The sequence below is a fragment of the Perognathus longimembris genome, chromosome 6 (genome assembly GCF_023159225.1).
Source record: "Perognathus longimembris pacificus isolate PPM17 chromosome 6, ASM2315922v1, whole genome shotgun sequence".
NCBI classification, from domain to species: Eukaryota; Metazoa; Chordata; class Mammalia; order Rodentia; family Heteromyidae; genus Perognathus; species Perognathus longimembris.
In genome coordinates, this window is record NC_063166.1 from 1521662 (window position 1) to 1548019 (window position 26358).

General features: G+C 60.2%; 1 protein-coding gene across 1 annotated transcript in view; it reads left to right on the forward strand.

The window, feature by feature from the left end:
• Col21a1 (collagen type XXI alpha 1 chain) overlaps positions 1 to 7715 on the forward strand; it is a 50244-nt gene extending 42529 nt beyond the window's left edge. The window contains 7 exon segments of the mRNA XM_048347292.1: positions 2220 to 2264; positions 4131 to 4163; positions 4655 to 4801; positions 4958 to 5012; positions 5524 to 5724; positions 6430 to 6507; positions 7528 to 7715. Coding sequence (XP_048203249.1) covers positions 2220 to 2264; positions 4131 to 4163; positions 4655 to 4801; positions 4958 to 5012; positions 5524 to 5724; positions 6430 to 6507; positions 7528 to 7715 — 747 coding nt within the window.
• The last annotated feature ends 18643 nt before the right edge of the window (positions 7716 to 26358 follow it).

Below are 26358 nucleotides of genomic sequence, written 5' to 3' on the forward strand. Positions count from 1 at the left end.
GGCCCCTTCCCGTGGCCGTGTGCAGGGAGGTCTGTTGCTGGGGGAGGGGTGGCTCTGGAAAGCATCATGGTGGTGTGTTGGCATTGAAGGCAACGAGGCATGCTGTCTTCCCCCAGCCATGGGTGATGAATTCAGTGCCCAGACAGCGTTCTGATGATACTTTTATAACCGCAAAGCTCAGCTGTGCGGAACGAGCTTGGATACAGAGCAAGCTGAAAGCGCAGGGGGACAGGGAGCACGCGTTGACACCTTTTACACATACGCAATTGGGGCGACACCAAACTAAACCAGAGCGACGCTGCTCACACGCTCAGGGGTGTGCTCCACAGTGCACTATTCACGGCAGGTGTGGAACATTCTAGAGTTGCATGGCAAAATCCACCTTTCAGACAGTTTTTAAAGTCTTACCACCACTGCCTTAGTCATAGAATCAGCTGTGGGGTGACTTTGGCAAGTGGGGGCTCCAGGCCCACACACCCTGGTGCCCTCGGTGTCATGCGGGACAGCTCAACTCCATCCAGAACCAAACTGAACCTTGCTCACAGATTCTTAATCACTGCCATGGGCCCTCTCACACAGCTCCTTGTGTACACACACACGCGCGCACACACACACTCAGAGGCCATCTCTTTCTCGTTCACTTCCAGTTGTTTCCCTTGCTTATCTCTTTCGTCCTCTCTTCCCTTTTCCTCCCGTGCTTCACCCCTGCTCTGGTCTACCATGCATCTGGCTGGTGTCCCCCAATCCAGGACAAGTCTTCCAACCCAGGACAGTGTCCCTGAACCAGGGAAGCACCCCCTAATACAGGACAGTGCCCCCCCCACCCTGGGAAGTGTCTCCAGTACAGGACAATGTCCACCACCACGGGCAGTGTCCCCTAATACAGGACAGTGTCCACCATCCCGGGCAGTGTCCCCAATACAGGACAGTGTCCACCACCCCAGGCAGTGCCCCCTAATACAGGACAGGGCTCCCCACCCTGGGAAGTGTCCCCAGTACTCAGTGTCCACCACCCCAGGCAGTGCCCCCTAATACAGGACAGTGCTCCCCACCCCGGGAAGTGTCCCCAATACAGAACAGTGCCCCCCACGCCAGGAAGTATCCCCAATACAGGGCAATATCCCCTAGTACTGGACAGTGTGCCTACCTTGGGCAGTGTCCCCTAATACAGGACAGTGTCCACCACCCCAGGAAGTGCCCCCTAATACAGGACAGTGTCCACCACCACAGGAAGTGGCCCCAGTACAGGACAGTGTATCCTGAGCTACCTCCTTCCCGGACCAGCCACGTTACTTCCTGCCACTCTGTCCATTTGCCCCTTCTCCTCACCACATTAGCCACAGAGGTGCTGGCTCTACCCTTGGCCATTTCCCTCAGACCCCTTCCAGCCCTCTCTCCACGTGGCTGCCTCTTTCCCACCCTTCGGGGCTGCACACAGCACGAGTCATTCTTTCTCCCCTCACCCCATCCATTCTGCCTTGACACCATCAGACACTCCGGGCCTCATTTCTGGTTTAACTCTTTTCTCATCACTCGGTAAACAATCACAGCCTCCTCTCAGTGCCCCGAGGAGCCAGCAGGTACAGATGGGCTGCCCCTTAAATGTTGAGAAATCACTGTGTAAGTACAGACATCGCATAGCCACAGCACTTTCATTTTTTCCACTCAATTTTTGCCTGGCCCTCAGGCCCCCTAGAAAGCACGAGTCCTGTCCTGTAGAGGAAGGAGAGCATGCTTCAGTTTGACACAATATCTCAGGGTTGGGATCAAAAAATTATTTAGACAGAAAAATATGTTTCCAGACTTTTAATTTCTGTCATTTCCTATGTGCTCTGACTTGAAGCTCTCCATTTAAAATGTTTTCTCACTGAATTTTAACAGTAATTACATATTTAAATGGTTAAAATTTAAAGGTGGTCCATAGTGAACATAGTTGTGTTGCTGAAACTGTTCAAATGCCCACATCCTTCAGAATTTAAACTCTTTTTATCTTGTGCTTGCTTCCTGTAAGTCAGTAGCTTATTCCTTGCCTCTACTCACTTAACTGTAAGATTGCATTGGTTTTCCTTTGCAGTTTTGCTGAATGACTAGCTTTCCTGTCTCTTGTTTATATATTTGCATCATTACTTAGTACCGTTTCTTTTAGTAATATGTAATTTATATTTATATACGCCGGGGCCATCTATGTGCCAAGTAACACTGTGTATCAACCTTCCAAGGGCCGGAAGGGAGAGGCCGGACAGCCAGGGAGCCCAGGACAACAGGTATTGATCTCTTTGTGTTCCTTAGATGAAACGAAACCATGAGGTGCATGTTTGAGCCTTGCTGGGGACTGACTTTTGAATCACACTGTTGCCGACACTGGTGGCTGTGAAGTTTGGTCTCTGCTGGCCGAGCGAGTGAGCGAGAAGTGAGTGTGAGTGGAGGTGGAGCGCTGCGAGCGAGCGTGAGTGGAGGTGGAGAGCTGCGAGCGTGAGTGGAGGGGGAGAGCTGCGAGCGTGAGTGGAGGTGGAGAGCTGCGAGCGTGAGTGGAGGTGGAGAGCTGTGAGCGAGCGTGAGTGGAGGTGGAGAGCTGCGAGCGTGAGTGGAGGTGGAGAGCTGCGAGTGAGCGTGAGTGGAGGGGGAGAGCTGCGAGCGTGAGTGGAGGTGGAGAGCTGCGAGTGTGAGTGGAGGGGGAGGGCTGCGAGCGTGAGTGGAGGGGGAGAGCTGCGAGCGTGTGTGCAGGTGGACGGCTGAGGGGTTCTGGGTGCGGGGGGCCGCCCCGTGCCTGCTGCTGTTTCTTCTCCGTGCTTTCCACCATGGGAAGTTGGCTGGGGTCTGTCAGAGTGGAGGATCGACGGCCTCTCGCTCGTTCTAGAGTAAACTTTCTACCCAGAGCCTCCGCGCATGGCCTTCCTGAGGAACTGGGAAAGGTCAAGGATTTCACAAGCTGTCTCCAGGGCCTGGGGCCTGGGCCCCTCCCCAGAGGAGACAGAGCCCAGGGGGGCAGCGTTGGAAGGCATGTGGCCCCACGGCCTTGTGAAATATGGAATGGCGGCCAGGGCGAGAGGCTACAGGCCTGAGCACATGGATTGCAACAGAAGCAAAGCCCACTGAGACATGGGCTCTGTGTGCCTACATGGAATTATGTGCAAGAAAAAAATGTTTTAATTTATGCTTTCCCCAACTTGACTCCGACCCCAAGGATGATGCAGGAAACTCTATTCCCTGGGCTAGCGGAGGGCCATTTTCCTGCGCCAGGCACGCGGCGGGGAGACTGCAGGCTCCTAGGGCCTCGGGCCCTTTCCTCTCAGGGGCTCGCACAGGCCTGCCCCGGCCACCCTTCCTCACGGCAGCTGCTGCGAGGAACCAAACAGTTGTTTCCCTATCCAATTTAGGAGGTGGCATGGAGATGCAACTGGAAGAAAATGCATCTGGTGCCATGCCCGGGGCCAGAAGGCATAGAGTAATTCTTTTTTTTTGAGTTGTTCTCTGTGAGTTGGATTGTACATGCCTTAGAGGAGGAGCTGGAGTGCTGAGACTCAACCCTGGCCATGGAGAAGAGCCAAGGCCCGGTTCCCAGGCAGATCCGAGTCACTGAGGGCCACCAGGACAAGATGTCTCACAGAGCGGAAGCTTCCGCACAGATGCATTTTAGTTAAACAAGGCTAGAGTAGGGAGCAGTGGAGAAGATAGTATAACATCTCCTGGAACCTGGAGAATTCTTCCTCTTGCAGGCTTTCAGTTGTAAGATTTCTTTTGGTGGGGCTCACTTCTGTATTTCTTCAGAAGCTAACCTCAGTATTTAAAGAATGATCTTGCAGGAACCATTTTAATCACTGTGTGTGTGTGTGTGTGTGTGTGTGTGTGTGTGTATATAGCACTGCACATTTTTAAAATTTATTGATAAGGAGTATCACACTTTTCCCCCAAGCTGGCCTCAAACTATAATCCTCCAGAACTCAGCCTCCTAAGTGGCAACAATAACAAGTGTGAGGCCCTGTGCCCAGTGTACAAAGGTTTGCTGTATGTGAATTTCTGATGCTAATTCTACCCAGTGTCCAAACTGCTGGTTAGTTGACGCTGGTGGCACCTGTCACATTCTGCTAGTGTATGTGTCGCAGGGTATGTTTTCTTCTCTGTTTTCACAGGGAATCCCAGGTCACCATGGCGCGAAAGGAGAGGTACGTTTCCCCATGACTGCTGCTCCCTTCGCTCATTCTCTCATTACTGTACGCACAGCCCTAGCTCTTGAGGTTTTAACAAAAATGTTTCATGCCCTTCAGTAGAAATGACTAATGAGTGGTTTCTAGGATCTGGAGGAAAATACTGAATTAGGAACACGCTGCCGTGTCTTTGCTAACACAGTCGATCTGTTCTCTGCTCATTTCTCCGTGAAGCGGGCTGCCCCACAGGGCCCCGGGCCCCTGCCGTCCAGCACTCCCTGTGCCCCCAACACGTGCTCACGGCTTGCACACCCTGCTCAGTGCACAGTGCCTACTGTAGGGCCGTCCAGACAGCAGGAAACCCCTTCCCGTCCCGCACCGGGCTTCCCCAGATGCCGCCTGTCCAAAGCAGCATTGGCCCAGGCCTCCGGAAGCACTCTTAAACAATGCACTTGCCGCGCCTTCCGAAACACCCAATAGACCCTTACTAAAGCCGGCTTTGACTTCAGAGAGGTGACAAGGGGGAGCCTGGTGTCAGAGGTGCTGCTGGACCCAGAGGACAACCTGGGGCACATGGCCTGAGGGGGCCCGAGGGCCCCAAGGGGCAGGCAGGGGACTCGGGCCCTCGGGGTCTGCCCGGCGTGGATGGAAAGCCGGTATGTGCGCACCCCCGCCCCGTGTCCTATGCCCCGTCCCTGTGCCCTGGCACCTGCCCACTCCACATGCCCGTCCACGCCCCGCGCCTCCGCACCCCGTGCCCCTGCGTCTGTCCACTCCATGCGTGCTCAGGGACCTCTGAATCGTCTGCGCAGGGCAGGGAACTTTCAGAGCAGTTTATCCGGCAAGTCTGCACGGATGTGTTAAGAGGTAAGTCTCAAGAGTCATTATTAATAACTTCAACACTGTCAAGTCACTTAGATTCAGTAGAAATTGTTGAAGATATAAGAAAGAAGAAAATGGCATAATTACAAACCTATGTCTGGCCTTATTGATGAATATTTTCATAAAAATGGAATGTTATATGTGCTCTTATAACTCTTAATGAAGCACTTTTTATATTCCATCATTAATTACTTTTGAAATACTACCCAATTATTAAGTTCACAAATGTAGATGGTGATAGTTGACTTTCTTTTAAGGGGTATTTTCATTCATTTTTCCCTATTTTAAGCAATCTCTGTAATAGTATTGTACACTTCAGTGGCTACTGCTGTACCTAAGTTCTAGAAATGAAATGACTGGCCAAGATATGCATGTATTTGGTTTAAGAAGTGACCATGGCATTATCGATGCCCCTGATGGTTTAGACATGCAGGAGGCATCCGTCCACCTGGCCACATAACCACAGGGCTGTTGGGGGGGGGTCTTTGTTTTGAAGCCCAGCTACCAGTCTTACTGCGGAGTGGAGGGGCTCCGAACTGTGACCAGTGCCAGCCCCAGCGGGGCTCCCCCGGCAGCCCCGGGCCGCCCGGCCCCTCCGGCCCCGAAGGCCCCCGTGGGCTTCCCGGCCTGCCAGGGCGCGAAGGGGTCCCTGGATTCATGGGCACCCCTGGCCGCCCAGGACCTAGAGGACCAAAAGGTAATTGCATGTGCATGAGCAAATGACCCAAAGAGGACCATTTCTTTTTCTTTCTTTGGTGAAGTTGCAGCCTTTAAAATTGTTGTCAGTGGGGTTGAAGCTTATTCTCTTTTACTGAAACAATATTCTCAAGCAAGAAAGCTGAATTATAAAGAAGTGACAAGTGTTGATAATGCGTTTAGAAATTTTGATTACTCTATGAAGATCTTTAGATAGAAAACTACAGATACTGTTTCTTTTCTTATGCTTTTGTAACTTTTTCTACCTTGTTCCCAAATATTTTTCTAGTACAGAATAGAAATTGTTTTGCATTGAAGCTTGGTAGTAACCCACAATTCACTTCTCCGTACCTCTGGATACAGTGTGAAGTCTTAATCCACAACCCTTGTCTTTTTACCTGTTACTTTTGAACAAATCACATGCTTTATGGGAGTGATAAAAGAACAACTACATATGACTTAAACAATAAGGTCAAATCTGGTCTTTATATTTATTTCGCATTAAGTCTTTCATCTAGAGCACTTAAGTTTTAGCAATTTTCATTTTAAGATGTGTGCCTCCCTGCAATAACGAAAGATAGCAAGCTATTGGGAAACAAGCGTCTTTCTCCCTGCAATGCATACCTGAAGAGCACCGAGCTTCTGCCCCTGCAGAAGGCTGTGTTTTCACAGGGCAGTTATCTGACTATGGATCTGACCCTTGCAGGCCTGCCGGGGAAAAGCGGAGCCAAGGGGAGCCTCGGGTTTGGACACCCTGGAGAACCAGGCCTTCCGGGGCTCCCAGGTGAGACCCTATCTGGGCCTGTGAGTGTTGCTGTGCGTCTTGGCAGTGGGGCGTTAGGCCCGGCTGCGAAGGCCGACCTCGAGCTCCTGGCTGGCGCGAACCTCCTGCTTTAGCCTCTTCCATGAACCTCAGCTTCACTGATGCACATGCCAAACACGGAGGTTTTACGTCACTTTATATCTGTGAGCCGCTTGGTGCTACCCCTTTATCTGCTAGTCTAACCACCCCAACCCTGGAGAGGGCCTGGCTTGCCTGGTCTCTGCCTAGAGAGGATCTGCGCACGCGCCTCTGCCTGGGGAGACCCTGTGCGCGTGCGCCTGAGACCCTGTGCGCGTGCGCCTCTGCCTGGGGTGACCCTGTGCGCGTGCGCCTCTGCCTGGGGTGACCCTGTGCGCGTGCGCCTCTGCCTGGGGTGACCCTGTGCGCGTGCGCCTCTGCCTGGGGTGACCCTGTGCGCGTGCGCCTCTGCCTGGGGTGACCCTGTGCGCGTGCGCCTCTGCCTGGGGTGACCCTGTGCGCGTGCGCCTCTGCCTGGGGTGACCCTGTGCGCGTGCGCCTCTGCCGGTGACCCTGCGCTTACCTTTGGCTCCGAGGAGGCCGAGGCGGAGCCTCGCTGCTCAGCTTCGGGCCCGTGGATGAGATGGTGCTGGTAACACCGCCCACACCGTGGCCTCACCACGCAGTAGCTGGGTCCGTGCACGTGGCGCCCTGACCCCGTGCAAGGCAGGCAGGGGTGCGGCGGATGCTTGCTGCGCATGCTCAGGTCACGCTGGAAGCTTCCAGGAGCTGCGGTGGTGGAGGGGTTTATCCGACTCCGCTGGGCTGCGGCGGGGGGGTGGGGGGGGGGAGGCGGGGACCCCATCACTGAGCTCGGACCCCAGAGCCCGTGTGTGTGAAAGGCCGGGACGCCCTCCCCGCCCCTCCCCGCGCCCGCCCGGGCCGCTGCGTGGTCTCCGCCCGGGGCTCCCGGCGAGGCCCGGGCTCCGCTCACCCTCCGGCGGCCGTCCCGTCTCGCCCTAGGTCCCGAGGGCCCCCCGGGGGCGAGCCGAGAGGGACCCCCAGGAGCGCCGGGGGCCCCCGGCAGGGCCGGCGCCCCGGGGCAGGCCGGCGTCCCGGGGCAGCCCGGCGTCCCCGGGGTGTGCGACCCCGCCCTGTGCTTCCGCGTGACCGTGGGGACAGACCCGTTCCGAAAAGGACCCAACTACTAGCGCGGGGCCGCGGCGCCCCCCTCCCCTCGAGGAGCCCCGAGGTGCGGTTCCCTCTGCCCAGCCCCCGGCCCCAGCAGAGGCGGGAAGCTGAGCGTGGCTGCCATGAGGTCAGCCCGGGCCACCCGGCGCCCAGACAGGAGCAAGAGGCCCGGCCCACGGGGCCGTCGAAGAGGAGGAAAGGGCGGTGGAAGCCTGAGCAAAGCCGCCCCGGCCGCCCGGCCCGTGCGTCGGTGGCGGTGGGCGCCCGCGCTCCGCGCCCCCCTCCTGCGCTCGGTTCCACGGAGCCCGGAACGGCGGCTCCCACCCCAGGGAGGAAAGGCCACGGGGACTCCATGTTTGGACAGTCTCGCATTTTGAACCACATTATGAATAACCTTCCTGTACTGTGCTGAACGCTTTTGTAAGGAACGGATTTTGAGGTGTTTTGTCTTTGTCGTGCTCCACATTGTGTTACGTGCTTGTGGTTCAGAGCACAATAAAGTTCCACGCAGGCCCGATAGGCTGACTGCTGAGTACCTTATCCAAGGTTAATGATCATTTATTCAAAGGATATGATTTATTAGATTATTTTTCCCATCTTAAAATAATTGGTTTCTATCAAAAAGAATTTACACCGGGTACTGGTAGCTCTCACCTGTAATCTCTACTCAGGAGGCTGAGATCGGAGGATCTTGGTTCAAAGCCAGCCCAGGCAGAAAATGTGTGTGAGAAGAGTCCGTGAGACTCCATAGCCCATTAAACAGCAAAATGCCAGACTGGAGGCTTGACTCAAAGTGATCAACTGCCAACCCTGAGCAAAACAGCCCAGTCCTGAGTTGGAACCCCGTAGCAACAGCAGGAGGAGGAGGAGGAGGGGGGAGGGGAAGGGGGAGGGGGAGGAGGAGGAGGAGATCTAGTATCTATGTGTATATACGCATTTGGTATAAACGTGTGCATCTCCGCGAATACATGTGTCTTTTCAGTCTAGCTTCCACATATGAATAAATACAAATGATATTTGATGTTTTGAAGTTGTTTTGCTCACCATGATGTATGTTATCCGGTTCCATCTCTTTCCTAAATGACCTGTTTTCTTTGTGGCTCTGTAGCAGCCCCTGGGTTATGCCCGCAGCACCTGTCTTTCTCCCCTGGTGTGCTGTTGGGCCCGGGCTGGCCCAGGGTTGGGGTGTTGTGAGGATGGTGTAAGGCGCGCACAGACTGCCTCCGTCAAGTGTGTATGAAACAGAGAGATGTGAAAACATGTCGGTCAACATAGGTACATATGGAAACAAGACGGTGATACTTGAAATTGTTTGAAGGGAGGGGAAGTGGGTTTGGGGAGGGCGACGGGGTGGGGGTTGATCCAGGTACGAGGTTTACCGATGTGAAACGTCACAATGCCCTGCCACCTGCAGACACCAAGGGGGACACAAAGAAATGAAGAATTTGCGAATTGACTGGGGTGTTGTTTCCCTTGCCAGGTATGTGGGGACAGGTGTGTGGGGACAGGTGTGTGTGGGGACAGGTGTGTGTGGGGACAGGTGTGTGGGGACAGGTGTATGTGGACAGGTGTGTAGGGATGGGTGTGTAGGGAGAGGTGTGTGGGGATAGGTGTATGGGGCCAGGTGTGTAGTGGATGGGTATAGGGACAGGTGTGTGGGGCCAGGTGTGTAGGGACAGGAGTGTAGGGGACAGGTGTAGCGCTTGCTTGCTTTCCCAGTTATGGCTGTTGAGCAATGTTTAGCTCTGTTGACAGTCTACCACAATGGTGAGGGCTTAGGAGGACATTAAAATGCTCAATGAGCACCAGGCTTGTCTCCTGTCTACAGAGTCCTGATCACCCGTTGACCCCGTCCTACCCCAGCATTTGCTGCCAGGACCCCCGGAAGGAGCAAGATCGGGGCCGCCGGTGTCCGGGCACCCTGGGCTCACACAGCTGAGGGTACGAGGGCATTTTCTGGGTGACATTACCTTCCTGAGTTGGAAGGACAGTGTGGTCAGAACTTGCCCCTGTGGAATGGAAGTAAGTAGATAGGCTGTTCTCATTACTGGCTAAATCGTATCCTCTCCCCCTCCGTTCCCATTTAACTACAATCAGGGATGCCCACCATCTCGGTCGGTCGGCCGGTCGGTTTCCCCCTCCCTGGTGGCGGCAAATGCACGGTGAGGAGGAGAAAGCAGCCAGGACGGCTTGTGTTCTCGTCCTCAGCGTCAGTGCCAGTGATCGCCGGGGCTGGGCGGCCCCGTCTGTGCGCGGTCACTGCTGCCCTCTAGTGCCCAGCATTGGGCGGTGCTGCGCAGTAACCAGCCCAGCCCAGAGCCGTCCCTCTTTCCATTAGCAAGGACCTCGGCATGCATTTAAGTGCCCAAGGGTTGTGCACAGCTTTTGTGTGCTAGCAACGGTGCTGATGGGTGATGAAGAATGATGAGTCACAGTTAATAACTCAGATCCATACGTTTGGGGGATGCTAGCGTAATAGGCTTCAGAATGTGGGCAAAACGCAGTTTGTTAAGCGAGTTGGGGTGTCTGCACGGGGCCTCCTGTCGGGGGGTGCAGGGGACGAGTGGTGGGGGGCAGGGCCGGGAGCCCCCCTGGGGGAGCTGGGGCGGGAGTGACGGCAGGCCACAGGACGAGCCAGGCCGGAGGAGCCGTGGTTTCCGCGCTGGCTCGGCCACTGCCGGCTGTGTGTCCCCCGAGACCCGGCAGGCAAGCGAAGAAGGAACCGGGGGCGTCAGCACACGCAGGGGAGGCTCACCGGCCCTCCTCGTGGAAGGTAGTAATTTGGGTTTATTTTTTTGCTGGTCTTGGGCACTGTTGCTGAGACTTTGTGCTCAAGGCCAGTGCTCTACCACTTGAGCCACGGCGCCACTCCTGGCTTTTTCTGAGTAGTTCATTGGAGAAAAGAAAGCGGCTCGCAGACTTTTCTGCCCAGGCTGGCTTCGCACCGCGGTGCTCAGATCTCAGCCACCTGAGCAGCTGGGATGGCGGGCGTAGGCCACGGGCGCTCAGCCTGTTTTTAGCCATTCTTTAATCCTCTTTATTTCATCTCGTGGGGACTTAGGTGTGAAGCTAGGGGACCATAATCTTGTGTTTGCTGCTCCATAGTTGCTTTAGGAGTCATGAGGAAACCTGAGGTCTGCTTCTGCAGAGAGCTTCCTTGACAGTCCCTCCATTTCTCCTTGTGGATCTGACAGCAAGAAACAAGCCCATAGAACATTGCCCTGCCCTGCCCTCCCCCTCCTTCTCCTCCCTTTCCTCTAATGTCCTCCTTCATCATCTACTGCATTGGGATCTTTTTTTTTTGTCACATGGATGCCCAAGGTAGGATGCCTAGATTTCGATCAAACAGCAACGTGAGATCTCGGGCTGCGTCCTGTGTTTCTGCGTGGAGGGTCTGCCTTCCTCCGCCCTGGAGGAGGGGCTGTCTTCTGGAAGCCTCCTTCTCCCCGTGAGTCACGTGGCAGTGGAGTTTCCAGTCAAGTGAACACTGTGGCGGGGGAGTTGGCTGCGGGTCGGGGGCTCTGAGGGACTTTGATTTTCCTGACGACGTTTGGAGACGGTGGGTCGGCGTGAGAGCCGGCCCGCGGCCAGAGGAGCAAGGCCCCCTCACTCTCCTCGGCGGCTGAGGCTCGTTTCTCTGGGGTGGCCTGAATAAGCACACAGGCCTTCCAACAAATCATCCTGTTTTCATTTAGAGATTAATGCATTACGCCATCACACCCAGAGAGAACCGAAGGAAGTAGTAATGATATATTTTGAGAAGCGTCTCATCATAAAATAAATTGAAACCACAGGACCGGCTACGGGTCTGGGTGCGCCGAGAATCATCTGAGAGCCCCCCAGGGAGGGGGCTTGAAACGCAGGCCCGGGTGTTATGGGCTTCAAGAGCCTCTCGCTCACGCAGAAAGCGCCGCGTGAGTTGCTCGTAGGATTCATGATGTGTGCGTCCCCCGGATTTCCGCTTCCACAGTTGCGTTTATTTCCACCGATCCCACCCCACTTAGATGTGATTTGTTCACTCATCCGCTCAGTTAGTTCAACACACGTTTACTGGGTGCCAAATACGTGCGGGGCTCCGGAGGAGTGGTGGCTTCTGGCCCCTAGGAATTTATAGATGATGGGGACTTCCTCCCTTCTCCCTCCTCCTCCCCCTTCTTCCCCCCTCCCGCCCCCCTCCTCCCCTTCCTCCTCCCCCTCCCTCCTCCCCCCCTCCTCCCCTCACCATGGAAGGAGCAAAGGAAAATCATAAGGAAACAAGTTACCGTGCTGTTTTGTGAGACCTGTCTGGACTGGGAGCCCTCTGTCTGTCCGTGTTGTTTATATTTCCACACATTGCCCGATTCTGTAATTCGAGGGGTCGCCCCTGAGCTTCCCTCATTTCTGTGTCCCCCAGTGCAGTGGGTTTTTACCACCGGGGAGCCCCCAGATTAGATGTGGGGGAATCGAGAGGGTGCTGATCTCTCCCCTCGGGGGGGGGGCAGCCTGGGATGATGGCACCTCTTCCCCCCCCCCCAGGTCACTGCCTGCTGGTGGACTCAGCCCAGGGGCCCACCTGCACCCCACAGGTGGGCTCCAAGCTACCCTGGGGCGGTTTCCATTCCTGTGCTCCCCAAACCTCTGCATTTGAAGACAGTTCCCCGGCAGATAAATACTCCTGGGACCCCTGCTGCCTGCCCCCGAGCCCTGACCCCGGGCCCTGACCCCGGGGCCTGGACTGCAGTGCCCACTCAGATTTATGTTTCCTACATGTCCTGCACTCTGCAAAATCCTAGCTGACCTAAGGAAAGGCCTGTAACGTGTTAAGTATAAAACTATCGTCTTCCAGTTCTCTGAGCCTCGTTGAATAAATGCCGCCAGGCACATGGATGCAGTGATATCTGTGTAAGCGGATCACAGTCTGACCCCCCGTCCCCCCACTCTTTCTAACGATCACTGGCATCACAGCAAAAATGCAGACTAAATGATAGGAACAAAGTCAAGCTCCTCACGTGACTAATTGACACGGGCGTTTGGGAGGGCATTTTTGTTCTCGAGGTACTGCTTTTCCCTTCTTCAAAGCAGACGGGGAACACTACGTCTGCTTCGTGCCTTCTGCCCGTGATGGTCTTCCCTGCCGGTGAACGGAGGTGCCATCCCCGCCTCTGACGGGGTGGGGGGCAGGGTTTCTCCCGAGAAGCAGAAGGAATGCTGCCTCCCTCTCCAAGCAGGTGTCCAGATACTCTCGCAGGCTCCATCCAGGCACCGAGCTGAGAGTTCAAGTGAAGTTTAGCAAACGTTCTCCTCGAAGTCGAAAGAATACTTTTGTTAAAATGGCTCTGCAAAGTGTTTTTTGCAAAAGGAAGACTAAGTCACCGTGGATGGAGTAACTTGATCGCACACGCTGCTAAGGCTGGGACACGCGTTTATATTTCTCTACAGGTACTTGGTATGCTGGCAAACTGATGAGGGTTTTTCGTTGGTGGAGTTCAAGTCTATTCTGAAGTTTTAGAACATAAGAACGTTCAAGTCTATAAAGATTTATAACACGCAGGGCGTGTCCTGCTCCTGGAGCAGTGAGTGATCACTGCTGTGTGAACGAGCTCAGTGCGGTTGATGAACTCTGGGGAGCAGTAAGTGACCACTGCTGTGTGAACGAGCTCAGTGCGGTTGATGAACTCTGGGGAGCAGTGAGTGACCACTGCTGTGTGAACGAGCTCAGTGCGGTTGATGAACTCTGGGGAGCAGTGAGTGACCACTGCTGTGTGAACGAGCTCAGTGCGGTTGATGAACTCTGGGGAACAGTGAGTGATCACTGCTGTGTGAACGAGCTCAGTGCGGTTGATGAACTCTGGGGAGCAGTGAGTGATCACTGCTGTGTGAACGAGCTCAGTGCGGTTGATGAACTCTGGGGAGCAGTGAGTGATCACTGCTGTGTGAACGAGCTCAGTGCGGTTGATGAACTCTGGGGAACAGTAAGTGATCACTGCTGTGTGAACGAGCTCAGTGCGGTTGATGAACTCTGGGAGCAGTGAGTGATCACTGCTGTGTGAACGAGCTCAGTGCGGTTGATGAACTCTGGGGAGCAGTGAGTGATCACTGCTGTGTGAACGAGCTCAGTGCGGTTGATGAACTCTGGGGAACAGGCCCACCTATGTTATGTGTACTGTGGGGCTTCCCAACTCCCTGAGTATTATATAAAAAAGCTTGTATTGCTTACGCGTCTGCATGTCCCTGGGAAGGTGGTTCAGAGCTCTCTAGAGATGCAGTAGGTTCAGAACCGCTGCTGTTCTTTGTACAGAGCACGGTGGATTTCCGTGTCCTCTGGGAACCGGGCGCCTTCCGAAGCCGGTTCCTGCCTGGGAAAGCGTGGCGGCCGCCAGCGCGGACCCACACTCGAGAAGGGCGACCAGTTCTCCTCCGGCCCACACAGGGCACGGCGGGAGCAGCGGGTGGAAGGGAGCCACTGCGGAGAGAGGCGGCAGCCGCCCCTGATTCCCGCGGTGGAGAAAAGCCGTCGCCCTGAGCTGACACCGCGTCAGTGGGGACTGTCACCCACGACCGCCACGCGGGTCCCAGTGCCTGGCACAGCACCCGGCTGGCCTCTTCCTGAAGCTTCGGCTATCCTTGCCCCTCCCCTCCCCTCCCTCCTTCCTCCCCTCCCCTCCTCCCTCCCCTCCCTCCTCCCTCCTCTCCCTCCTCCCTCCTCTCCCATCCTCCCTCCCCTCCCTCCTTCCTCCCCTCCCCTCCTCCTTCCCCTCCCCTCCTCCCTCCTCTCCCATCCTCCCTCCCCTCCCTCCTTCCTCCCCTCCCCTCCTCCCTCCCCTCCCTCCTGTTTTTACTCCTATAGCTTTGAAATCGAGTTTGAAGTTTGGTATTGATATTCCTCCAGCACTGTTCTTCCTGTTCAGGATTGTTTGTGCTACTCCGGGTCTTTTATTGCTCCATGTGAATTTTTGGATCGCTTCCTCCATTTTATTGAAGAATGGTGTTGGGATATTGGTGGGTATTGCATTGAATTTGTAGGTAGCCTTTGGCAGTATTGCCATTTTCAAGTTGTTAATCCTCCCAATCCAGGAGCATGGGAGGTTTTTCCATTTCCTTAGTTCTGCTTTAATTTCCTTTTTCGGGTTTTTAAAGTTTTCATCATAGAGGTCGTTCGCTTCTCTGGTTAAGATTATTCCTAAGTTTGTTTTTTTTTGAGGCCATTGCAAAAGGAGTTGCTTGATTTTAGCCTCAATCTTTGCATTGTTGGCATACGGAAAGGCCATTGGTTTTTGAGGACTTACTTTGTATCCTGCTACTTTGCCAACGTCCGGGTGAGCTCAAGTAGCTTGGACGTAGAGTGCATGGGGTTCTTTAGGTACAGGGTGGTGTCCTGCGCGCGGTGTCTCCGCCTTGCGCCATCATCAAGCGATTTTGAGGAGGTTTTTCTTTTTGTCCTTGGCGGTCCTGAGGTTTGGAATCGGGGACCCCACACTGGCTGGGCAGGCCCCCCACCCCGGAGCCACGTCTCCAGACCTGCCTTACGCGGGCTGTTTGGGGATGAGGGGCTCAGTTTGAATCCTGCCCTGGTCGCTGGGACGTGGCTCACGCCACCCCCCGCCCGGCTCCACGGAGATGGGGTCTCACGAGTTCCCCCCCGCCCCCGGCGCGGAACCCCATGTCCTGGGTCATCTCCTGTCACGCGGCCGGGATCGGCGGGCACCTGTCCCCATGCCGGGCTGTGGCTCGGGAAGGGGGCGTCTCAGACTTCCTTCCCGGCCGTTGTCCAGTGCTTTCTACCGAGGCCCTTGCTCGCCCGCTTCGCGTGTCTCGCCCTTGAGGGTGGGGTGCGCTGAGGAGGGACAGCAGGGGGAGGTGGGGAGCAAGATGGCCTCCAGGTCCCCGGCTCCTCCCCATTCGCTGTCGGGTTAAGTAATAGCATGTTTTACAAGATAGTTTCAAAACTGGCATTTAAGACTTTTGACCGCCACGACCATGAGGACTTGGATTTTTTTTAAGCATTAGAATGATTGCTTAAGAAACTTATATTGTCAAGTGCCACATTTGAAGATAGCTGTTCCAAAGGCGGTGAGGTCTCTCGTAGCCAGGCCGCACTACCTGGGCTCCGCTCGCGGCCATCGATCGCGGTTCCCGCCGCCTGTTTCCAGCAGCTTGCCGTCTGGAAGGCCCGACACACTGCGTAGGAGAAATCCGCCATTCCCCACCGCTTCCAGCCCTATTTTGAAACGAGAAGGCCTGGCCAGTCTATCCTGCCAGTGAGAGTCCTGCTCACGAAGCCAATTGACAGCCCTGGTACTTGTTTCTGACGATGAAGACTTCCCGTGGCAGTCAGGCACCGTCAGGAGGGCCGGTGTCACAGATCTGGTCGGCATTCTTTCCCCCTTGCTTCCTGCTGAGATAAATCACAGGCTCGTTGGCAAGCAGAGCTTCTGGGAATTAGAGCGGGCCATTCATCCTTCAAACGGCGATGCCAGGAGCTCAGCAGACACCTCGCGCGCCGCGTCACCGAGGGTTGCAGGGGCTTCGGGGATTTGTGTTCCGTGCGGCAGGGACGCGTAACTTAATCATCAGGCTCCTTGGGAATGAATTTGGACTCGTCACTCAGCCGGCAAATTCCACGAACTGTTTATAGTCTCGTTTGACCAGCTGTTCAACCCTAAGAGGGCCGGGGCGTATCGGGTTTCTTAGTGTACCCCGCAGGCATGTCCAGAGGGCTGTATCCTCAGCCGCAGCTAAGGTGGACATCTGCACTTCTGTAAATACTAGGAATAAATGTTACCCTAATAGCACGAGAAGGAAGTTCCACGGCGACGTCAGAGTGTAAAGGCCCCCGTGTGGTTTACTGTTACTCTTGCATCAATGTCACTTACAAAATAAGAAAGCCTGGTTTTTTTTTGGGGGGGGGGGCGGGGTGTACTCTTGCTGTGGACGCCGCCCTCTGGTGGTGAACCGCAGGTGCTGCGTCTGTGGTTTTGTTTTAAGTTGAATCTGATCCGGGTCCCCAAGAGTTCCCTGAGAAAGGAAAGATCTTGAGTTTGTGTGGATGAGATTTCAGGCAGCACGAAGTGCCTCAGTCAGACCTGGGTTGCCACGAATACTTTCGTCAGGCACGAAAGCGCCACGCTACCAACATTGTGTCAAAATAAGATGACGCAAAATGGCGTGCCTGGCCACATAGCGGGCACTGGTGCCCGGCCATCAGCCCCCGACAGGCGTGGACCGGGTGTGGGCGTGTGTGTGTTTACCGCGTCTCCCACGCGCAGGACGTCTGGCTGCGACTCCAGCAGCCCACGCGCTCGGTGCCGAGGAGGAGGAGGAGGAGGAGGAGAGCGGCACTGGCTTGCATTTTATGGCAATTCAGCTCAGCAGCGTACTTCAAGTGCACAACACTTCCAACTGTGACAGAGTAGGTGTCGATTACCAAATCTGTACGCGCTTGGCATGAGAATGACATTGGCAAGGCCAACAAACCTAACATGGCTGATTCGGAGGCTACAGTATGGAATGCAGTTTATCTTTAACTTTTCCTGTGTTTATTCAAATAGTATTTGAGGTAGCAATCCAAAGCCTTATTCCATCTTACAGACCTAGAGAAAAGCATGCATTCTTCCTCCCTTCTGGATTTTACATTATGAGAGAGAGAGAGAGAGAGAGAGAGTGAGAGCGAGAGAGGAGTTGTGCTAGTGCTTGAACTCAGGGCCTGGACGCCATCTCTTAGCTTTATTCCCTCAAGGATGGTGCTCTACCCCTTGAGCCACAGCTCCACTTCTGGCTTAATTGGAGATGAACTTTCCTGCTCCAAGTCTCTTTGCACTGTGGTCCCCCGAGCTCCGCCTCTGAGTGAGAGCTGGGGTTGCAGGAGTGAGCCAGCGGACACCGGTGCTGGTGAGTGTCCAGACAGCTAGCTCGCTGCCAGACTCCACGAAGCTTCCGGTGGCCACAGCGATGGACGCCGGCTTGTTCCCACCCCGTTTCTACAGAGGTCCCCTGGGCCGGCCCTGCAGAGGGACCGGGGGCTGCCTGCCTCCCTGTCGGCTCCCCGAGGTCGGCAGGAAGTGGCCAGCGCGGTTATGGCCCTGCCCCCCAACAGCCGCGTGGGCTCCTCTGCAGAGGGGGAGGTCGGGGAGCGGGTGGTGGAGCAGCGGGCCTCTAGGGCCTGCCCACGCCTCTGCCCTGGGCGCACCTGCACCGCCCCCCCAGCTTTCCTGCCCCTGCCCGGGGCGCACCTGCACCGCCCCCCCCAGCTTTCCTGCCCCTGCGTGGGGCGCACCTGCACTGTCTCCCCCAGCTTTCCTGCCCCTGCGTGGGGCGCACCTGCACCGTCCCCCCAGCTTTCCTGCCCCTGCGTGGGGCGCACCTGCACCGCCCCCCAGCTTTCCTGCCCCTGCGTGGGGCGCACCTGCACCGCCCCCCCCAGCTTTCCTGCCCCTGCCTGGGGCGCACCTGCACCGTCCCCCCCCAGCTTTCCTGCCCCTGCCTGGGGCACACCTGCACCGCCCCCCCCCCCAGCTTTCCTGCCCCTGCGTGTGGCGCACCTGCACCGTCCCCCCCAGCTTTCCTGCCCCTGCGTGGGGCGCACCTGCACCGCCCCCCAGCTTTCCTGCCCCTGCGTGGGGCGCACCTGCACCGCCCCCCCAGCTTTCCTGCCCCTGCGTGGGGCGCACCTGCACTGTCTCCCCCAGCTTTCCTGCCCCTGTGTGGGGCGCACCTGCACCGCCCCCCCCCAGCTTTCCTGCCCCTGCCCAGGGCGTACCTGCACTGTCCCCCCCCCCCCGCTTTTTTGCCCCTGCGTGGGGCGCATCTGCACCCCCCCCAGCTTTCCTGCCCCTGCATGGGGCGCACCTGCCCCCCCTGCCCCCCAGAACTTTCTGATGACCTTAGGAACAGCCCCGCTCCGGTTCCGGCTCCCTTCCTCGAGCCGGTGAGCGCGGCTTCTGCCCGGAGCGGCGGCGGGCCGTTTGCTCTGAGCCCGGCCGTGGCCTCCCGTCCAGCCGCCCGCCCGCCCGCGGAGTCCCTTCCCCCCGGAGGCCGCGGAGACGAAGACGCGCACCCAGCGCTCAGAGCGTCCTTCCACTCACGGAGATGCCAGCTGTGAGCTGTGAAGGATGACGCTCGCGTGGGAGCCGGCTCGTCTTCCGCGCCTGCTCTTAGGGCTGCGCAGTGTCTTACGGGGAGCTCGGCCCCGGGGACGCGTGTCACTGTGGGGGCGCATGTCACTGTGGGGACGCGTGTCACTGTGGGGGTGCGTGTCACTGTAGGGGCGCGTGTCACTGTGGGGGCGCGTGTCACTGTGGGGACGCGTGTCACTGTGGGGGTGCGTGTCACTGTGGGGGCGCGTCACTGTGGGGACGCGTGTCACTGTAGGGGCGCGTGTCACTGTGGGGGCGCGTGTCACTGTAGGGGGCGCGTGTCACTGTGGGGGTGCGTGTCACTGTGGGGGCGCGTGTCACTGTGGGGGTGCGTGTCACTGTGGGGGCGCGTCACTGTGGGGGCGCGTGTCACTGTGGGGACGCGTGTCACTGTGGGGACGCGTGTCACTGTGGGGGCGTGTGTCACTGTGGGGACGCGTGTCACTGTGGGGGCGTGTGTCACTGTGGGGACGCGTGTCACTGTGGGGACGCGTGTCACTGTGGGGGCGCGTGTCACTGTGGGGGCGCGTGTCACTGTGGGGGCGCGTGTCACTGTGGGGATGCATGTCTCTGGGGGCGCGTGTCACTGGGGTGGGGCGCGTGTCACTGTGGGGGCGCGTGTCACTGTGGGGGCGCGTGTCACTGTGGGGGCGCGTGTCTCTGTGGGGCCGCGTGTCACTGTGGGGGCGCGTGTCACTGTGGGGTGGGGACGCATGTCACTGTGGGGGCGCGTGTCACTGTGGGGTGGGGACGTGTGTCACTGTGGTGGCGCGTGTCACTGTGGGGACGCGTGTCACTGTGGGGGCGCGTGTCACTGTGGGGTGGGGACGCGTGTCACTGTGGGGACGCGTGTCACTGTGGGGGTGCGTGTCACTGGGGGCGCGTGTCACCGTGGGGGCGCGTGTCACCGTGGGGGCGCGTGTCACCGTGGTGGCGCGTGTCACTGTGGGGTGGGGACGTGTGTCACTGTGGGGGCGCGTGTCACTGTGGGGGCGGGGACACGTCACTGTGGTGGCGTGTGTCACTGTGGGGGCGCGTGTCACTGTGGGGTTGGGGCGCGTGTCACTGTGGGGGCGCGTGTCACTGTGGGGTGGGGGCGTGTGTCACTGTGGGGGCGCGTGTCACTGTGGGGGCACGTGTCACTGGGGTGGGGGGCGCGTGTCACCGTGGGGACGCGTGTCACCGTGGGGACGCGTGTCACCGTGGGGGCGCGTGTCACCGTGGGGACGCGTGTCACCGTGGGGGCGCGTGTCACCGTGGGGGCGCGTGTCACTCTGGGGACGCGTGTCACCGTGGGGACGCGTGTCACCGTGGGGGCGCGTGTCACCGTGGGGACGCGTGTCACCGTGGGGACGCGTGTCACCGTGGGGACGCGTGTCACCGTGGGGGCGCGTGTCACCGTGGGGACGCGTGTCACCGTGGGGCGCGTGTCACCGTGGGGACGCGTGTCACCGTGGGGGCGCGTGTCACTGTGGGGGCGCGTGTCACTGTGGGGTGGGGGCGCGTGTCACTGTGGGGTGGGGGCGCGTGTCACTGTGGGGGCGCGTGTCACTGTGGGGGCGCGTGTCACTGTGGGGTGGGGGCGCGTGTCACTGTGGGGTGGGGACGCGTGTCACTGTGGGGGCGCGTGTCACTGTGGGGGCGCGTGTCACTGTGGGGATGCATGTCTCTGGGGGCGCGTGTCACTGGGGTGGGGGCGCGTGTCACTGTGGGGGCGCGTGTCACTGTGGGGGCGCGTGTCACTGTGGGGTAGGGGCGCGTGTCACTGTGGGGTGGGGGCGCGTGTCACTGTGGGGTGGGGGCGCGTGTCACTGTGGGGATGCATGTCTCTGGGGGCGCGTGTCACTGGGGTGGGGGCGCGTGTCACTGTGGGGGTGCGTGTCACTGTGCGGGCGCGTGTCACTGTGGGGTGGGGGCGCGTGTCACTGTGGGGGCGCATGTCACTGTGGGGTGGGGGCGCGTGTCACTGTGGGGGCGCGTGTCACTGTGGGGGCGCGTGTCACTGTGGGGGTGCGTGTCACTGTGGGGGCGCGTGTCACTGTGGGGTGGGGGCGCGTGTCACTGTGGGGTGGGGACGCGTGTCACTGTGGGGGCGCGTGTCACTGTGGGGTGGGGGCGCGTGTCACTGTGGGGTGGGGACGCGTGTCACTGTGGGGGCGCGTGTCACTGTGGGGTGGGGACACATGTCACTGTGGGGACGCGTGTCACTGTGGGGTGGGGACGCGTGTCACTGGGGGCGCGTGTCACTGTGGGGACGCGTGTCACTGTGGGGTGGGGACGCATGTCACTGTGGGGGCGCGTGTCACTGTGGGGGCGCGTGTCACTGTGGGGGCGCGTGTCACTGTGGGGTGGGGGCGCGTGTCACTGTGGGTGGGGGCGCGTGTCACTGTGGGGGCGCGTGTCACTGTGGGGTGGGGGCGCGTGTCACTGTGGGTGGGGGCGCGTGTCACTGTGGGGTGGGGGCGCGTGTCACTGTGGGGTGGGGGCGCGTGTCACTGTGGGGTGGGGGCGCGTGTCACGGCGGCGGCAGGTCACGCGGGGCCTGGCGCGGGTGGGTTCATCCCCTCAGTGATGGGCGGGGAGCTCTCCCTTTCCCGGGCCGTGGCAGAGGGTTCCCGGCTAGCGCTGTGACCCAGCAGCGCTCACGCGAAGCCCGTCTTTGCCGAAGCGGCTTCTCCGGGACGGCTGCGGCTCGGAACCCGGTTCCGGTGCCCCCGGCGGAGCTCGCCCCGCGCCCCGCGCCCGCCCGTGAGCCGAGGGGGGCGCCGAGGGCCGGCGATGGGGAACCGCGCTTCGGAGCCCCCCCCCCCCCCCAGTCTGGAAGCCGTGAGATTTCCTGTCCGGCGGGTGAGACACGAGGTGCGCGTCCACCCCACCCCACCCCACCCCACTCGGGGCAGAGCGCGCGCGGAGCTCTGCGCACAAGGCGGGCGGGACCAGCGCTCGGCCTCCCCTCGCGCGGCCCGGGTCCGAGGCGCCCGGGGTCCGAGGGCTGCGGCCTCGTGGGCCCCTGCACGTGGCGAGGCCGAGGCCGCCGGCCGCGGTGGGGGCGCGCGGGGCGCGCGGGGGCGGGCGGGGGCGGGCACGGCGCGCGGGGGCGGGCAGGGGCGCGCGGGGGCGGGCGGGGGCGGGCACGGCGCGCGGGGGCGGGCGGGGGCGGGCACGGCGCGCGGGGGCGGGCGGGGGCGGGCACGGCGCGCGGGGGCGGGCACGGCGCGCGGGGGCGGGCGGGGGCGGGCGGGGGCGGGCACGGCGCGCGGGGGCGCGCGGGGGCGGGCACGGCGCGCGGGGGCGGGCGGGGGCGGGCACGGCGCGCGGGGGGCGCGCGGGGGCGGGCACGGCGCGCGGGGGCGGGCGGGGGCGGGCACGGCGCGCGGGGGCGGGCGGGGGCGGGCACGGCGCGCGGGGGGCGCGGGGGCGGGCGGGGGCGGGCGGGGGCGCGGGGGCGGGCACGGCGCGCGGGGGCGGGCACGGCGCGCGGGGGCGGGCGGGGGCGCGCGGGGGCGGGCACGGCGCGCGGGGGCGGGCGGGGGCGGGCGGGGGCGCGGGGGCGCGCGGGGGCGGGCGGGGGCGCGGGGGCGGGCACGGCGCGCGGGGGCGCGCGGGGGCGGGCACGGCGCGCGGGGGCGGGCACGGCGCGCGGGGGCGGGCGGGGGCGGGCGGGGGCGCGGGGGCGCGCGGGGGCGGGCGGGGGCGGGCACGGCGCGCGGGGGCGGGCGGGGGCGGGCACGGCGCGCGGGGGCGGGCGGGGGCGGGCACGGCGCGCGGGGGCGGGCGGGGGCGCGCGGGGGCGGGCACGGCGCGCGGGGGCGGGCACGGCGCGCGGGGGCGGGCGGGGGCGCGGGGGCGCGCGGGGGCGGGCGGGGGCGCGGGGGCGGGCACGGCGCGCGGGGGCGCGCGGGGGCGGGCACGGCGCGCGGGGAGCGCGGAGCACGCGCTCGGCAGGCGTCTCCGCCCGCGGGCCCCTCGGCGGGGGCGGGGAGGACGCCACGCGGGCTGGAGGAGATCCCAGGAGGCCGGCCGGGTCCCCCGTGGTGACGCTGACACGGAAGCCCGCGCCCTCGGGGACCGGGTCGGCTGGAAGGAGGCGGCCGCGCGGGTTCCGACGGCGCTCGTCCCTCCCCCTCCTCCCCGGCCCCCTTGGCCCCCGGGGGGCCGGAGGGGGCCGAGCGCTGCCACGTCGGGAGATGCGCGTTCTCCAGCGGGGGGCGCGCGGACGCCCAAACCCCGCCTCAGTATTTCGCGAACGCACTGACCGAGGGGAAATGCCGTCTTTCTGGACGGTCCATTCGCCGCGTTTATAGAACTTACGAAGGGAGGACGTTTTGGGGGGAAGGAGCCAGGCCATTTCCGCGTTTAGGGAGGCTCGGGGACCTGCGTGGGGCGCCTCAGTGGCCGGGTACCCAGACAGAGGCTCCCCGAGGGATGGAGGCTTGCGGATGGAGGCTGCTGATGTTGGACGCCCTCCCCAGAGCAACTGGAAGCCAGAATTGCAGGCGAGAGGGCCCAGACCCACCGGCAAGTCCGCCCCACCCCTAAGCACATTTACCTCCCGCTCCCTTCTTCCCGCCTCCCACCGCCCTGCGCCCCCCTTCCCCCCCCCCCCCCCCCAGTCAGAACCAGGGACCGAGCCAGGCGGTCGTCTATCTCATTATTAACGGCAACAGACTGGAATTAAGCTTCCCTTTCTGGGGCAGCAAATGGTTATATATGTGCCGTATGATTTGAAGCAGGAGGAAAATCCATAAATACATCATCGGGAAGCAAAGGTCACGGGGATACACCTGACGATAAATCCAAAGACCTCTCCCCGTGACAGGCAGGCTAGCAGGAACACACACTCAGCTGGCTCTGCACAGTTGTATTCACGATAAATAGCTCAAAGCCTTGCTGAAGCTCTGCGGTCAAACTGCTTCTTAACGTGTTCACGTAGCAATTACTTCAGAAAATGTACACAGCTTGGATACTGTTCTAGTTTTCAGAGATGTGGGATAATGACACTGGTGTCGGTATTATTTTTCCATGGTGACCTTAAAACAGTTCCACAGACGGGGCGCATGAACCGAAGGTTTTTCCTCGCCGTTGATGGCGGAAGTCTGACCGACATGAAGGCCTTGGCGAGGCCGTGGGCCCCGAGGCTCCGTCCCGGGCTGTCGGTAGCCGGCGTGTCCCGGGTCTCCTCCGCCTCTCTCTGTGTGGCAGGCCCGAGTCCCAGTGTCCTCCCAGAGGACACCCATGCGATGACCGCACCTTACCTCAGCTCGCTCTTATTTTGAATGCCAGGCCTTTTAACATTTCAGTGTATTCTAGGCGGTAAACAGACCCTGATGACTTTATGTCTGCCCCCAGGCCGGGGGGCCAATTATCTTGCGCTATTTGGGAATATTGGGCTTCCCTCTCCCCTAAAGTCTGGCCCTGCTTTAACGTACAGTGTCAAGTTGATGTCTTAGATATCCTAGGTGTAGAGAAATGCATTGACAAAGCTAATTGATCGTCACGGGTTAAAGTCAGTGAATCGAATATTGCTCACCCATTGCTCACCAAGTGCTCTTTTGCTCTCCTGGGGGGAGGGGAGGGCTTGGCAGATGGCGTTCCTGGAGGCGACACAGACAGGACAGGCACCCCGCGGCACTCTGCAAAGCGCAGCTCCTCGAAGACCCCCGGGCCTGCCGGGGCTGCTCACCACCAGCCAGAGAGCAGGGCTGCATCAAAGACAAGGGAGAGGAAGACAAAAGCCAGGGGCCAGCTGGGGCAGAAGAAAACGTTTTTATGGGCCTCCATGGGCCCCTCACGCGAGTGCACCAGGGGGGAAAGGAGACCAAATCTGTGGAAAACTGCAGGGTAATTTAGAAAGAAAAAGGGGGAAAAATGCTTTTGTGCAAAGAAAGCTAGCAAAGTCATTTAATGCTTACCATATGATAGACTCTTAAAAGTTTACATCAGTACGGCTGCTCATCTGTGCGCCTGGTGTTTATTTAAGTGTGTGTTTATTTTTTAAATATTGGTTTTCAGCTTTCGGTGTTTTCCAAATAATTACTCTATGTGTTACGCAATACGTGCTGCTACCAAACGTGTTGAAATGGTGGTGGTGATGTGACCGCGGCCGGCCCGTTTCATTACGGAGGGTCACCCTGGGAAGGTGTAGGGAGTGAGTGATCATCGTCAAGCCCCGTCACACATCCACGACCTGGGAGGAACACGAATTCCCATCAGCCACAGAAAGACAAAGGCGGCTGCTTGTTCATGATCTGCTGTAACAATGAAACATCTCCCATTTCGCCAGCCATTAAGCGTGGGTCTGCAGGACGTTGGATGAGCCGAGCCCGCCCGTAGGCAGAACGAAAAGAGTTGGTCCAGTGCCATTTCTTTGAAATCGGACCTCCCTGTCGACTGCAGCCGCGGAGAGGCTGGAGCGCACGGGGGGATTCGCGTGGAACTCAGCGGAGGACCCAGAGGCCTGTGATCCCTCGGCGAGGGGAGAGGACGAGGGGAGCGCCAGGGAGCTCCGCGCTCAGACGGCAGTGCGCGCCCAGGCACCCGCGTGGGGAGGCGGGGGTCCCAGAGCCAGGGAGCAAAGCGCTCAGACAGCAGTGCGCGCCCAGGCACCCGCGTGGGGAGGCGGGGGTCCCAGGGCGAGGGAGCAAAGCGCTCAGACGGCAGTGCGCACCCAGGCACCCGCGTGGGGAGGCGGGGGTCCCAGGGCGAGGGGAGCGCCAGGGAGCTCCGCGCTCAGACGGCAGTGCGCACCCAGGCACCCGCGTGGGGAGGCGGAGGACCCGGCCGGCTCCGCGCCGAAGCGGTCACTGTGCGTCATGTGCACCCTGGACTTCAATCCCAGCTGCGCCACGCGTGAGAAAGCCCCACCCGGGCAGGGCCGTGCTAAGGGGCTCGGGAGCTCTGCACATCTGCGCGCCCGGGTTTCTCCTACAGACCCCGTTTAAGATAAAAACACAATTGAGAAATGACTGGACGCAGGGCTGCCATTGGGCTCTCGGTGGGGGGAGGAGCCTGGGCCCCGCGTGGCTGCCATTGGGCTCTCGGGGGTGGGAGGAGCCTGGACCCCGCATGGCGCTGCCATTGGGCTCTCGGGGGTGGGAGGAGCCTGGGCCCCGCGTGGCTGCCATTGGGCTCTCGGGGGTGGGAGGGGCGCGGGCCTGCGTGGCTGCCATTGGGCTCTCGGTGGGGGGAGGAGCCTGGGCCCCGCGTGGCGCTGCCATTGGGCTCTCGGTGGTGGGAGGAGCCTGGGCCCCGCGTGGCGCTGCCATTGGGCTCTCGGTGGGGGGAGGAGCCTGGGCCCCGCGTGGCGCTGCCATTGGGCTCTCGGTGGGGGGAGGAGCCTGGGCCCCGCGTGGCGCTGCCATTGGGCTCTCGGTGGTGGGAGGAGCCTGGGCCCCGCGTGGCTGCCATTGGGCTCTGGGGGGTGGGAGGGGCCTGGGCCCCGCGTGGCTGCCATTGGGCTCTGGGGGGTGGGAGGGGCCTGGGCCCCGCGTGGCTGCCATTGGGCTCTCAGTGGTGGGAGGAGCCTGGGCCCCGCGTGGCTGCCATTGAGCTC